Source organism: Otolemur garnettii, unplaced genomic scaffold (assembly GCF_000181295.1).
Source record: "Otolemur garnettii isolate 467f Iridium unplaced genomic scaffold, OtoGar3 scaffold00148, whole genome shotgun sequence".
NCBI lineage: Eukaryota > Metazoa > Chordata > Mammalia > Primates > Galagidae > Otolemur > Otolemur garnettii.
In genome coordinates this window covers 2,941,966-2,956,346 of record NW_003852543.1, presented here as the reverse complement: position 1 = coordinate 2,956,346, position 14,381 = coordinate 2,941,966, and the positions used below count along the sequence as shown (strand labels likewise).

The following is a 14,381-nucleotide window of genomic DNA, read 5'->3' as shown; positions in this document are numbered from 1 at the left end:
AAAAAAAAACAAACAAAAATCTTTTCTACAATAAATTACACTGCCAAATAAAATATGAGGGAAAGATTAGGAGGAAAGGACAACTCAGTAGAAAAATAGTCAAATGCTATAAATAGATGATGCTCCCAGGAAGAAACACAAAAAGTTCAGGCTCAGAGGCTCACACCTGTAATCTTAGCACTTTGGGAGGCAGAAGTGGGAGGATCACTTGAGGCCAGTAGTTCAAAACCAGCCTAAGCAATATAGGGTGGCCACAAAGTTCACGTGCCACTTAAAATAGTTGTCTGTTTTAAAACTTTGTGGCCACTGTGCATATTGAGATCCCCATCTCGACAAAAAAATAGAAAAACTAGCCAGTGTGCATCTGTAATCCCAGCTACTTGGGAGGCTAAAGTGGGCGGAAGTTGAGCCTAGAAGTTGGATGGAGGCTGCAGTGAGCTGTGATGATGCCACTGAACTCCAGCCTGGGCAACAGAGCAAAACCCCATCTCAAGAAAGAAAAAAGGAAGCAAGGAAGAAGGAAGGAGGAAAGTACAGAGGAATGCTGTGAGCACAGGAGTGCCTGGATGGTGAGAGAGGGCCTTGAAGTTTTGAGCCCCTGAGTTTCCTTGAAGGTGACCCTGAGTCCAACAGCTAGTAGGACTGCAGCTGGGAGCCTTCCTAGACCGTGAGCAGGGAATGCTGATGTTTGTAATTTGGCCAGATGGAAGGGGAGCCAGATTCCACAGCCAGACTTTCAAAAGGCTTACACTTGCAAGGGCGCTGGCATGGAAATGAAGCAGCAAAGGGTGGAGAATCTGGAGGAGCCAGGGCAATGACTGTGGGCATGGAGAGGAGGAGAGAGTTTGTAAGGACCTAGGCAGCTATACTGATGAGACTGGGGGACGTCCTCCCCACCCCAGCCCCCCTGAAGCACACTGGCCTCTGGAAGTCCCTTACAGTTTATGCTTTCCCTCCTGTCCCCCAGCCTTTGCACTGTGGCTCCATTACCCACGCAGGGAATATTCCTCCCTTCTCGTTGTCCTGCTCAGATTCAGCAAGACTTCCTTAAGGAAGCCCTCCTGACCACCTGCCAGATCAACAACCTGAGGGTGGCCAGTCACTCTGTGTGTCTGGAGCTTGGGAGGGAGGCCTGGGTTCTTTGGCCTGATTCCTCCACAGGAGAATGTGGGGGTGACAGGGAACAGGAAGACAGTCCCAGGTGGAGTACTGGGGGTCGACGAGATTTAAGCAAGCAAAGGAACTGGGGCAGGTGCAGCCAGAGAAGGCACGAACCAGGGAGGAAGGTGAGTCGGGGGAGGCGCAGTGGTAGCACTGAGGCGTTGAGGAAGATAAGGGTGGACTTGAGTCCTTGTATTTGCCAAGGAGAAGTTAATTAGTTACCTAGAGAAGCAGTTTTTGTAACAGTGAGATCTGAAGCCAGATTGCAGTGTATTAAAAATCAGGAAGTCTTCAAGGAGGGGTAAATAGAGCAGATTAAATACACACATCTACGCTGGCGTCATCTTGAAACTACACTCCAGTGACAGGAAAGGTTGGTTCTAAAAGGCACAAATCCACAAGGACAGGAATAATGGGAGACAAAAGCAATACAATTGTGGAAGCTGAAATCAGATGGAGAAATGTAACTGGTTTTTCAGACTAGAAGAAACCCTGAATCCTGGGGAGGCAGTAGGGACGGGCTAGCCAACCCCGCTGTAGCACAGCAGCCGCCCAGGGCTAGGAACTGTCAACGATGGACAGCTCTGGAGGTGGGGCTCAAGAGGAGTGTAAAATGAGACTTGTGGGAAGATCTGCCTAAGAAAGAGTCAGAGCCCCGAATTTCATCTGGAGAGAGTGAAATCAAGCCCCACCATCCAGCTCCAACCCCACCTCCCTGTGACCTGGGGGACACCTGCTGTGAACACAAGGGCATCCAGGAGAGTCTGATGGATGCGCTCTCTCTGGGCTCCCACAGTCAAATGGCCAGTCTTTCTCTTTGCTCAGGAGTCTGAACAGACTAGAGGACAGGCTTCAAGTAGTGATATTTGAAATGTTCTTTATTAAACGATCCACCTAGACCACTTGACAGTGATGCTCCAGGCTCACCTTTGCACATTCAGAATTTCCAAGCAGCCTTTAGGTCTCACTTTCAACATTAGCTTACACAAAAGAAAAACTCCAAGTCCGGAGTAATTTAACTGAACATCTAAAGAATAAAATAATACTAACCCTGCCCAAATATTCAGAAAGTACCTTACTACTCTACGACCCAAACTAGGCAAATAACAAGGCAAGAAAATTAAAGACCAATGACATGAAAATCCTTAGTAAAACAGATACACCATCAAGCAGAGTTTATCCAAGTAGTACAAAGTTGGTTTAACATTAGAACACTAAGTGAAGTAATTTGCCACATGAACAGAATAAAGAAAACTTATATGGGTCAGGCGGTGACTCATGCCTGTAATCCTAACACTCTGGGAGACCCAGGAGAAATTGCTTGAGCTCTGGAGTTTGAAATCAGCCTGAGCAAGTGGGAGACTCCATCTCTGCTAAAAATAGAAAAACTAGCTGGGTGTTGTGGTGTCCATCTGTACTCCCAGCTACTGAGCAGGCTGAGGCAAGAGAATAGCCTGAACCCAAGAGTTTGAGGTTGCTGATGATGCCACAGCAGCCTACTCTGGGTGGCAGAGTGAGGCTCTTAAAAAGAAAACTATGATCATTCTAGCAGATGCAGAAAAAGCATTTGACAAAATTCAACAACTGCTCAAGATAAAAACGCTCAGAAAATTAGAAATAGAAGGAAACTTCTTTGATCTGATAAAGACCAGCTATGAAAAATCTCAACAAATATCAAATTTGATGGTGAGAGACAATGTTTTCTCTCCAGGAATGCCCATTCTCACTCTATCTATTCGACATTTTATTGGTGGTCCTTGCCAGTACAGTAAGTCAAGGAAAGGGAATCAAAGGAATCTAGATTAAAAAGGGAAAAGTGATACTGTCTTTATTCAAAGATGATATGGTAATATGTGTATAAAAATCCTAAGGAATCCATAAAAACTACTAAGTAACTACAACCAATAAGTAAATTTAGCAAGGTAATATGTGATCAATATGTATGGATCAAGTATATTGAAAATCAAGTATATTCCTCTATATAGCACCAAATATTTAAGAATTAAAATGAAAAATAGTATTATTTACAATATCATAAAAATAGGGATACATTTAACAAAAATATGTACAGGATCTGCACCTAGGAAATAATAAGGTATTGCTGAGAGAAATTAAAGACTAAATAAATGGAGAGACATAGCCATTTAAAGACTGGAAGCTGTAATATTGTTAAGATGGCAATTCCCCCCAAATCAATCCATTGAGTCAATGCAATCCTAATCACAAACTCACCTGGCTTGTTTCCTGAAATTGGCTAAGAGAAAAGGACCTAGGAGAGCCAAAACCATTTTGAAAAAGAAGAAAATGGAGAGCTGGCAGTACCTGACTTTGAGAATTATTACAAAGGTTCAATAATCAGAACAGCATGGTGTTTGCAAAACGATGGACACAGGTATCAGTGGTACACAACCAGAATCTAAAAATAGACATATATGTGTAGGGTCAAATTTTTCCCTTTTGAGAGACTCCTTCCTTACTTCATGGATCTCTTATCTTTTCTTTTCTCCTCTTGCGATAGTAAGAATTTTATGGATGGCCTCTTCTCCCTTCATATTTGCTTTTTCTGTTTGTTTCAACCTGTTCTATATTCAAGGCATTCCTGAGATGTCTGGTCGTCTTTGGTAAATAGCTTATCCAACAGAAGCCAAGGGGGGCTGTAACAAACTCTATCAACACACATAGGTGGTCAACATAAGCAACTAGGCCTACTGTACTGATACATACATGTAGTGCATGTCCAGTCTATGAAAATTAGGTCAACTTAAGGAGGTGGTCAATGTAGGGAGATGGTCAACTGTGGAGGTTTGACTGTATTTTAAAATCAAGTTTATTGAGACATAATTTGCATTGAATAATATTCACTCATTTTGCATGTACATTTTGGTACCTTTGGCAGATACATGCACCCAGGTAGTGATGAGCACAATCAAAATAGAGAACATTTACATTCACGTTACAAAGTCCCCTGTGCTGTCTCCAGTTAGTCTCCACCACCCTCACCCTCAATCCCAGGCCACCACTAATCTCCTATACATCTTTCTACAGACTGGATTTGTCATTTCTAGATTTTAATATAAATAAAATCTCACAGAATCTACTCTTTTGTGCCTGCACGCTTTGCTCAGCTTGATGTGCATGCAACTCATCTATTGTTGCATGCACAGTTGTTGAGTGTTTCAGCAGTTCATTTCTTTCTACTGCTGTTTTTTCTTTTTCTCTACTGTCCTATTGTGTGAATACGTCTTTGTTCACCCATCCATCTGTCGATAGACGTTTGGGTTGCTTCAGTTTTGGTTATTGTGACTAAAACTGCTAAGAACATTCACTTAGATGTCTTTGTGTGAGCATGTGTTTTCTTTTCTTCTTTTTTTTTTTTTTGTAGAGACAGAGTTTCACTTTATCGCCCTTAGTAGAGTGCGGTGGCATCACACAGCTCACAGCAACCTCCCGGGCTCAGGCGATTCTCTTGCCTCAGCCTCCCAAGTCGCTGGGACCACAGGTGCCCACCACAACACCTGGCCATTTTTTTGTTGCAATTTGGCTGGGGCCAAGTTTGAACCCACCATCCTCGGTATATGGGGCCAAGCACCCTACTCACTGAGCCACAGGTGCCGCCCCAGAGTATTTATCTTTATTACAAAAAAGAAAGATATGAAAGAGCTTAAGACAAAAGTCTTGATAGAAACATGGTTTGCTAATGCATGGGTAAGTCTAGTTTTATTAGTGCACTGAAGCTATGAGAATAACTCACAGTCACTCCGAAGAATGGTGCAATGAATTAACCAACTGATTCTTCTTTTATGTTCTGAGCTACAACATTTGCTGAATATATAATCTGTTATTCCTTTAGTCATGGCACCGCCCGAGCGTGTGTTTTCTTTATTCTTGGCTAAATACCAAGTTGTTGAATGATTGGGTCATATGATCAGTGAATATTTAGGTTTATAGGAAACCATCAAAAAGGTTCCCAAAATGATTGGAACATTTTACATGCCCAACTTCTCTTTCTTTTGTAAATCTGAAAAAAAAAAATTATTTTTAGAAGTAGGGGATAAATTTACTTACTGTGTGCCAAAGAGGATGACCAGTGGGGGCTTGAGGAGAAAGTGAGTTTCAAATTATGTCTCAGCACCCCAGGTAGGAACCCAGAAGAGAGTGGGAGGGAGGGTCCCCGGCATCCACTCTCTGGGTAGGTGGCAAGAGAGCATCCCTGTACTTTGCAATGGTCCAAGCGCTGATGTGGAGGTTCCAAGGAGCCAAGGCCACACGGAAATCAGGACACTAAGCCTATGGCTGCCAGGGTGGTGGCGCCTGAGAAAGGAAGGGGCTCTTTACCCACCATTGTCCCTTGCACTGCCCTCCACTCCCCCGACACTCATCACAAACCTCTACCAGCTTCTGTGACTGCAACTGTTTGGGAAATAACCTTCCTGGAGCTTACTTAATTTTGCTGGGCGCTTCCTCACTGCGCCTCACAGATTGGGTGAAGGGGTCTATTCCCTGTTTATTTGTTCCCCACCCCTGCAGCAGGACAGTCTCATAAAAACAGAAGATTCAGGGCAGGAAAGAGTGGGCAGATCTGAACCAGTTGGCCTTTTCTGAGACCTGGATCCTCTGTTCACCATTGGGGCCAGGAGGCCCACATGCCAGGGTGTGAAATGAATTCCATCTCCCTCCCCGCCCCGCCCTCCCCCTCCTCCACCCCAATAGCACAGAGCACAGAATAGTGCCAGGCAATTGTCTTCTTCACAATACATCTCATCCGGTCCCCTAGGTCAAAAGATTAGTACTGCTCCTGTTTTGGAAGTATAGGAAGTACTTGGAAAAAGTTAGTTTTCTGCCCTCTGAATCTCCAAAAGCCTTCCATTCTGAACTCCACACACTTCCATGAAAGCCTTCTATGCAGGTTTTCAAGGACCTCCCAAGCATCTTTGGGAGCAGTAGCCCTTTTAAGACTCAAAAGGGAGTTCGGCCTGGGGACTAGAGGGAGAAGAGAAGAAGATGCTCAAGAGAAGAAAGACTCACAGGGAGGCAGGGAACACAGGACACATGAATCTCCGTGACACTCCTGCCTGGCTCCATCTGTGTGCAGGCTCCAGCTGGGCCCTCCCTGGTACAAGGCCTGGCTCAGCCACTTAGCAATGGCACTAATCGGGTAGGCTTCCTCCTCTGCACGGTGGAAATGATAATAGCATCTTCCTAATAAGATTGTCTTAAGGTGACAGCAGGTATGGACCTCTTAGCCCCATTCATACAGAGAATGCATCCTGATTGCTTGGGGACTCCACGTTTATGCAGGAAGGAACAATCTTTAGCAGATGGAGTGGGGCGGTATGGGGCTGGGCACTGAACACATGGCTGGCTACCTCTGTCCCTCCATAGCCTCTCCAAACTTCCTGCTGAGTGAGGCCAGGAGCCCTGCCTCTTCCATTTCAGCAAGGCTGTGTCTGGGACAAGATAGCACCCTGTGGGGATGCCCACAGAGAGGGTTGGATATTCTTTATCTTTAGTACCAGAGGCCAGGAATCTGCCCAACTTGGGTGAGTGGGTGAAGGGCAGGGCAGGTCCTATCTCAGCATCTCGCCAATGAGCCCAGCTTGACCAGGCACGTTGTCTCCATGTGCATTCCTGCCATTGTTTGCCCGAAGTGGGGCAGGGGTCCAGACTGGGGGCCTCAACCCTGATTGTAGAAATGAGAACTCCATGAAAATATGCTGTCTGTCCACCTGCATTTCTCCTGCAGACCATCCTTCCTGGCTTTGGTGGCAGGAATGAGTCACAGGAGGATCCCTTAGGGCTGGTTCACTTTCTTTTCCCTCTGCCACAACTGGTCCTGGGGCTGTGCAGAGCCCCATTCTGTCCTGCTGCGGGTGGGCGCGGGTGAGCGTCCGCAAGGAGCCTGGCAGGGTGTCTGCCTGAGAGGCCAGGGGGTCCTGGGGCTGAGGGCTTGCAGGCTTCAGGAAAGAGGATTAGGGTGTGGGGAACCAGAAGGCCCAGGAGCAGGAGTGGGATAGGGATAGCTCCCTGGAGGAGGTAGCATGTGAGCTGGGCAGGATTTAAGCCATCATCATCATTGTCATCATCGCCATGCTGACATTTGGGGCACAGAGTACCTAGAGAGTACTGGTGACCATGCCTGATGCTTGGGGACAGCCGTGCCCCTCATTCCAGCTGCTGGTGAATCCACATCCTGTGTGATACATAAGATTGTCACTAGCTCTAACCCCAGAAGTTAGAGGCCCTGAGGGCCAGACTCCTCATGGGTCGTAGACAATGAAGTTGCATCCAACAAGCCTCCCTGGGCTCCATTCACACCTGCGGCCTGTCTCTGGGGTGGGCACCAGTTCCCTAATCAGCCCCAGCCTCTCTCTGCCTCTTTGCAGGGGAATGTGGGGTGTTTTATGAGAGGAGGGCAGCAGAGCAGGAAGGCGAGGGAGGGGATGGCAGGGAACTCAGCCTGGTGCTCACCTGTCCCTGCCCTGGGTGAGGCTCTTGCTGTGTCAGGGCTCAAGTTTCTCTTCTGTAAATTCCCTGAGTCCTCCCACTACTGCTGTTCCCTGATAAGTAAGGCTGTTCAGACCTGATTACTAGCGGCTGTGCCCACGGGACTGAAGGAGCAAGAGGGCTGCCCCGGTGACCTTGATCTGAGCACTTCACTTAGTGGTCAGAGGGCTGCAGCAGGAATGAATGGCCTCCTTCCACAAGGACTGAAGTTTGGTTTGCTAGGTGGGACTATTTTAAACTATGTCATGGCTGATTAAAGGTTCATTTCTGTGGGAAAAAGGGAAAGTCTCAATCCACGTTGATAACGCAATGCCAGGAACATGGGTTAATGAGTAAGTACACTGCGAACAACTGTCATCTCCCCAGGCTAGAAACTTCAGGATCATTCTAGAAACTTTCTTGTTTCATAATGATATCTGCAGCTGATACGTTCTAAGCCTTCCCTGGTCACAGGGGTTTACCTGAACCAAGTCATCAAATCCCACCAATGATCTGTGGAGGCCGGATTGACGTTGCCATTTGGCAGACAAGGGAACTGGGGCTGCCGGGGGCCACAGGCAGGCTGGCTCAGGGATCCATGCCCTTGGCCACTCCCTTCCACCAGCCCTTTGTTCACCAAAGCTAGTCAAGTATGTCCCTCTTCCTGCCCACCCCCACCCTGCCACCATCCCTACAGTGTCTCTTAGCTGGACAGATGTGCAGGCCTGCAGGGCTTCCCCTCAGGTGAAAGCCAAACTGCTGCTCTGTCTCAGGAGTGCCCTCGGCACTCTAACTTCCCGAGACCCTCCTCCTGTACCCGACATACATCTGGTCCTGATCATCCTTGCCCTGCCAATGAAGCACTTGCTGACTTCTTTCCCTGGCATAGTCTTCCTTGTCTCAGACACACTCCCCAGGCTGGACCCCTGGCTGGGTTTCCCCAACACCTATCCAGTGCCAACTGGAGCCTTCAGCATGGGTGAGGTGATATCAGTGGGTACGAAGGGCTTCTTGGTATGTCTGTGGCCCCTGCTCCCAGAGGGACAGGGATCCTTTCATGGTGACAGGGGTATGAGAGTTAACCTCAGGGTGCCGGAGTTGCTCTGTTGGAACTAGAATCCTCGCCTACTTGCTGTGTGACTTTGGGTAAATCATTTAACTTCTCTAAGTGGTAACTACCATATACGGTTGCCAAAAGATTAAGTGCTTGGAGCAGCACCCAGCCTCCAGTGGACTGGCAATCAGCTTGCCCTCCATGTCCCTGGGGGTCTGCCTACTAACAGACTTCTGGCAAGTGTGTTCTGGCACCTAAGCACCCTGCATGGATCAAACCTCTCTGGTGGCTTCTAGACAGCCTGGCACTGTGATTATCCCCAGTTACCTATGAAAGAAGAGAGAAGTCATAGCTAGGAACCCCAGTGTCTGCCTCCAGTGCCCCAACCCTTAGAAGCTTCCATGATCGAGTATAATGAGACAGAACAAAGGCCATTGAATCACGCAGAGAGTGGGGGCAATCACTTTAAATCTGTTTTTCCAAATCGCACTATTTTAAATGCCCTGGGCGGATGCCCACGTGTGCAGGGACATTTTGCCTGCCCAGAGGCGCTTTGTCTCTTTGAAAGGCCTCATTGTGACCCCACATCGGCCCCAATTGATTCGGGGAACAACAGGCCCTTGTGTGGGCCTGAAGGCAGGCTCCTCCAGCTCATGGCTGGCAGTGCAAACCCTTTGCTGTCTCTTTAAGGTCAGCGCAAGGAGGCCTCAAATCCTCCGTTTGGGCTGCTTTGCAAAAACAGTCCTACAACCTGCCGGGGTTCCGGGGTTCCGGGGTTCCGGTAAGAGGTGCTTTTTAAAATCTGGCCCTGTGATGTTGAAGCCCAGTTCCTGTACAGTTCATCTTCTTCAGAAGGATGATCCCATGTGTGCAGGATGGGGTGGCAGGAGTTTGGCTCCCAGGACCTCCCAGGCCATCCTGCCCTGTACAAGGAAGGCCACCAGGGAGATGCTCTCAGAGGTGTCCTAGAACCCCCATGAAGCAAGGGGGCCACAGCCTATACCCTCTCCCTACTCATATGTCCATACATAACCGTAAGCCCTGTGGAGCTGCCCAGTGGCTGAGGAAGGCCTGAGGGGATGTACTGACCTGCTAAATCACTGTCCAGTCAAAGTCCTGCCAGGTCACTCCCAACTGCTCTCCCAAATACCTGGCTGTACCCATCCCTCAACGCCCCCTTTCAGCTGGCATTTGACTACTACAAGGTCTTGTCTCATTTCCCTGTCATTTCTCAAGAGGCCAGAGGCTAGCCCTGCGTGAGGACAGGTCAGCCAGAGCAGCCCTAGGGAGCCAGGCCCACTCATATGGCCATGTTCACTGAGCACCAGCCCTGTGGCCTCCTGGCACCTGGCCAGGCACTGACTGTTCCTATGTGTGCACTGTGAGGTGGCCAACTATGGTTTGGCCTGTTCTGCAAGATTTGGCTTTTGGTCACATCATAGACATGGGCTTCTTCTTCATCCTTTGTCAGGGCCATGGAAAGTTCTAGCTCTTTATTTTATGAACTTAAAAACACTCAGTTTCTCACCTTCTTTGCAAAGTATCAGCTGGTCTAGGCAGCCCCTTGGCTCTGCGGGGGCTGCAAAGTGGAGCCCAGCTGCAACTTGAACTGGCTTTGTTGCAGCTGCAGCTCTGAGCAGCCAGCTCCCCTGAATGACAACCAGCTCCAGGGCCCGATGGCAGACAGGAGCTGTTCCAAATGCCCAGCCTAATTCCCCTTTGGAGACCCTTCTGTTGGCAGCAGGTCCACCACTAAGTCTCATTGTCACTTACTGAGATGGATGTGCCAGCCCTAAACCCAGCTGCCTGCGTCTCAGTTTCCTCACCTTCAGAGTGATGTGGCCACTGGGAGGATGACAGGAGGTTGTGTATAGGTCAGGTGCTTATGCATTGCCTAATGCATAAGAGCGAGAGCCCCCAAAGTGGCAGGCAGGATGGCTAAACAGGGGTAAGCTGGGGTCTTTGGAGCAGCTGTGCTGGATGTTGGTGCTGCCTGAATTTTGATCATAGTTATGGCCACCAAGTGGGCAGCACATCTAAGGAATATCCACCTGCCCTTGGAGTAGCCTCAGAGGAAGTCCCTTCCTATGTGAGATCAAGAGGCAGAGAGGTCAGGTGTGCCAGCAGCAAGCAGTTTAGGAGCCAGATATCAGCCATGTTCTTGAGGGACCAGTGGCCCCAGCACACAGAGGTGCCCAAACAGTGCGCATTCTCTGTAGTCTGAGGACCTTCTGGCTATTGCAGTTGCAGAGCGGGCTTCTTAAATGTCCCTGTCCCCAACCCCATCCCCCCCAGGCATGGTGGTTTCCCAGAGGAGCCTCTGAGCAGTTGGATAACAGAGCGGAGCTCTGAGATGCAGAAGGAAACAGGACAGCGGAGAGGTTAAAAGGGGAGGCGAGGAGAGCAAGACCAGGACAGGGCATTTTTTGAGGCTGGGCTGAACTTTGTCCATCGCATTCACATCCAAGAAGATAGAAATGCAAGTCAAAATGAAAGCTAGAAAATGACTCAAGAGAGCCAGAGAATCATAAGCATAAGCCTTTGACTAATAAAGATTTTATAGCTAGATCAATTTGCCACTGAAAAAGAGAGAATAAAGTTTAAATGAAAGTTTCCTTAAAAAGAGCCATAGAAATTTCAAAACACTGAGAAATCCTTGGGAAGCTACGTCTCCCATTTCTTTCTCTTTCTTTCCCCTCCCTCCCATGGGAGTCAAAAGTAAGCCACATTAGCATTTGTGTGGTTGACTTCTTAGAATGTGATTGGGAAGTTTTGTTGAAAAAAATGAGACTTATGTCAACCAATACTTAATTGCACATTTTGGTAAATATGTGACAAATTTCCTATCATTTCTCAATTTGTAGTTTAATTTTGCAGGATAAAGCCCCAATCAAACCTTTTGCTCATAATTTACTGTGGAATTTTGGCTATTTTAAGTGGACTTCCTAAAAGTAGCTGGTTGCTCTTGCCAGTTACTTCGGGATAACAAAGGACCTCCTGCTCATCCCACTTAAATCCAATTTAGTTGCAAGATCTCCAAGTTGGAAAGAAAGGCACTAAGATGCCACCTAGCTAAACCCTCCACCTGAGGCTTGAATCTTTGCTCTCCACTGCCACAGGCAGGAGGCAGTGCCACCTCTACCCTCACACCTCCAAGGCTCTGGGAACTGAGAGGTCTTTGAGGCACCAGAGCTGGTGATTCCCTGGCATTCCTCTCTGGAATGTCATTAGCTTCTTTGAGACATGAGTTAAAGGAACACTTCATAACAGGGCAGCAGGGCTTCCCAAGATTCCTAATCATCTGTTCAAACTTGAGATGTGGTATTTACCACTTGTCACTGTACTTCCTTTCGCTCTGTGGTCTGGTCCCTTTCCTCTCCTGTGGAGTGGCCCAAGGAAATTCTAACAAACAATTTGTAATCCACATCACTAATTGGAACAGAGCACAGAGCATACACTGTCCAGATCATTTCTGATCAGCTGTACAAAGAAAGTGTGAGTGGAAACTTTTGCACCTTGTTTTCTTTTGGGTTAGGGAAATTCTAAATGGGCACAGACCACTGTGTCTGGTAGGAAAGTGGAGAGGGCCCCTAGGCTGGCACTGGGCAGCCTAGGGACAGGAAAGCCATCAGGAGAACATAGCTGGGTGGGTGGCTCAGCTGAGCTCTGAGAGGGCAGTGGTCCAGCAAACACAGCATCATCTGAATGGCCACTGGATGCTGCCTCTTGAGATTCAGGTTAAGTCAAAGGATCCCTCAGAAAGCTGAGAGGATGGTACTCTGATTCTGGGGAATTTAAAACCAAAACACCCCACAAAAGTATTGAACATAAAGGCACTTTATAAAGTATTTCCAAGGGTTATCATCTTCCACCATGGACATCTGGAAATATCTGTTGGGTACACCTTCGTCCCCATGACACCAGAATATCCACAAAAACTTAGAAACACGCCACAAGATGGGGTGCTCAAAGAGCCCGTGGAACATTCCAATAGGCAGTTCTCAAGATCCGGTCCAGGGCTCAGCAGGGGATCTCCGTTTCCCTCTCAGATCACAGTCCCCACGTCCCACCCCCAGACAAAAAGGCCCCCTTTTGCAAATAGGAAGAGACCCTAGAAAGACAGCACAGTAATTGGAAGTTAAATAGAATAGGAACAGAACATGGCTATTGGGGAGGGGGGGTTGTTTTCTTTTTTCCACCATTGAGAGGATTTCTGTGGTCTAAAAAGTTATGCCAGTAGGTGGGCCAATCAGTTAACATCGTCTGGGTCTTCAGCTCAAGTTCTTCTGCTGCATTATGAAGACTTCCATCTGATTAAAGAAAACACTGCGTGGACCACGTACAGCAGAGTAGCTACGTAGGAAAACACCTGGAACCAAGAGAAATGATCATTAAAGGGAGTGCATGGAGAGGGTTCACTGTGTCCAGTGGGGCAGGGGGTGACAGGCCAGGAGCGCACCCCCATTACCCACACAGACACCCTTTCCTGCCAGCCCAGGTGTGCTCTGATCCTCTCAGTGCAGAGCTCCAGGTAACTTAACGACCTCTGGGACTTGCGTGCAGGGTAGAATTCTCCGCCATCAGTCAACGTCATGTTGACATGAACTGACTTGAAACAGGGCCCTCATAACCCCCTCCAATGATAGCATCTCTGCAAGCATTAACTACTCTCCCTGGGAAACTTCCTTCCCCCATATTAATAAGACCAGTGTCTGCCAGCTGTGGTTTCAGCGGCAGGGCTGGGAGCTTGTGAGTACCTGAGTTTTCTGGCTCCATGCTACTTGGGCATCCTCAGACCTTATTAGGGTTCTGTTCTAGGACCTTTAATTTTACCAACATGGCTGAGGGATCCAGGCTTCACCAGAAGTAAGCGGCAGAGATGGGGAGGGGGTATTTTGAACTTTTGTCCAAAGGAGGGAGCTTGCTGAAGAGGCTGCTGGTTCCCATTTGGGCTCTGGGAACCAAGGCCTCAAAATGCAGCAAGTGTTTGTTTGCCTGCGACTTGCTACGTTCACCTGGGCACCATCCACTCCCCGATCAGCCTGCCCAAATGCTTGCCTGCCCAGGTCCAGTATCTGCACCTGGTTTTGTGACTTGAGTGGGGGTCAAGAGTTCCATCCAGGCACAACATGTAGGGCGGCCACGCTTCTGTGACTCTTGAAAATGCCCATAAACAGCCATCACTGCGCCTGCTCCCCCTGCATCCCCACACAGGTGAACTCTTTACCCCTCATTGGCCAGGGGCGATGAGTAAGCCAAGTTATTTAGTAACAAACTGAAGAGAACTCATCCGGGAACTCCTGAGTACCCCATCCGAAAGGAGCAGTAATACACAGGTGAGCAGCCCCCCCAGAAAGCACCTTTCCTCATCAGGTGGGAATTCCAGGCCCAGTGAGAACCTTTGGTAGAAGAAATATCTGAGCAGTCCCCTAGCAGGAGCAGGAAATAGAGGCTCATTGTCCTAGTGGGGACACTGATTGCTGGGGGTGGATGAGAATGGATGGAGATATATATATATATTTTATATATATATATATATATATTATTTTGGGTATGTAGCCAAAAGTAGAATTTCTGGGTCACGTAGTGACTCTATTATGAATGTTTTATATTGTTGCGGTAGGATTTTCTGTATGTCATATTTTGCAATTGGTTCTTGCTGGATTTTGTATATTTCTGATGT

General features: G+C 48.0%; 1 protein-coding gene across 4 annotated transcripts in view; it reads right to left on the bottom strand.

Annotated features, from left to right (window-relative positions):
* Positions 1-12,992: 12,992 nt before the first annotated feature.
* Positions 12,993-14,381, bottom strand: part of MAL (mal, T cell differentiation protein) — a 24,414-nt gene continuing 23,025 nt past the window's right edge. For all 4 annotated transcript variants that reach the window (XM_003799260.3, XM_012811030.2, XM_023518819.1 and 1 more), the window contains one exon: positions 12,993-13,067. In XM_003799260.3, the coding sequence (XP_003799308.1) occupies positions 12,993-13,067 (75 nt within the window). The remainder of the gene's footprint in view (positions 13,068-14,381) is intronic.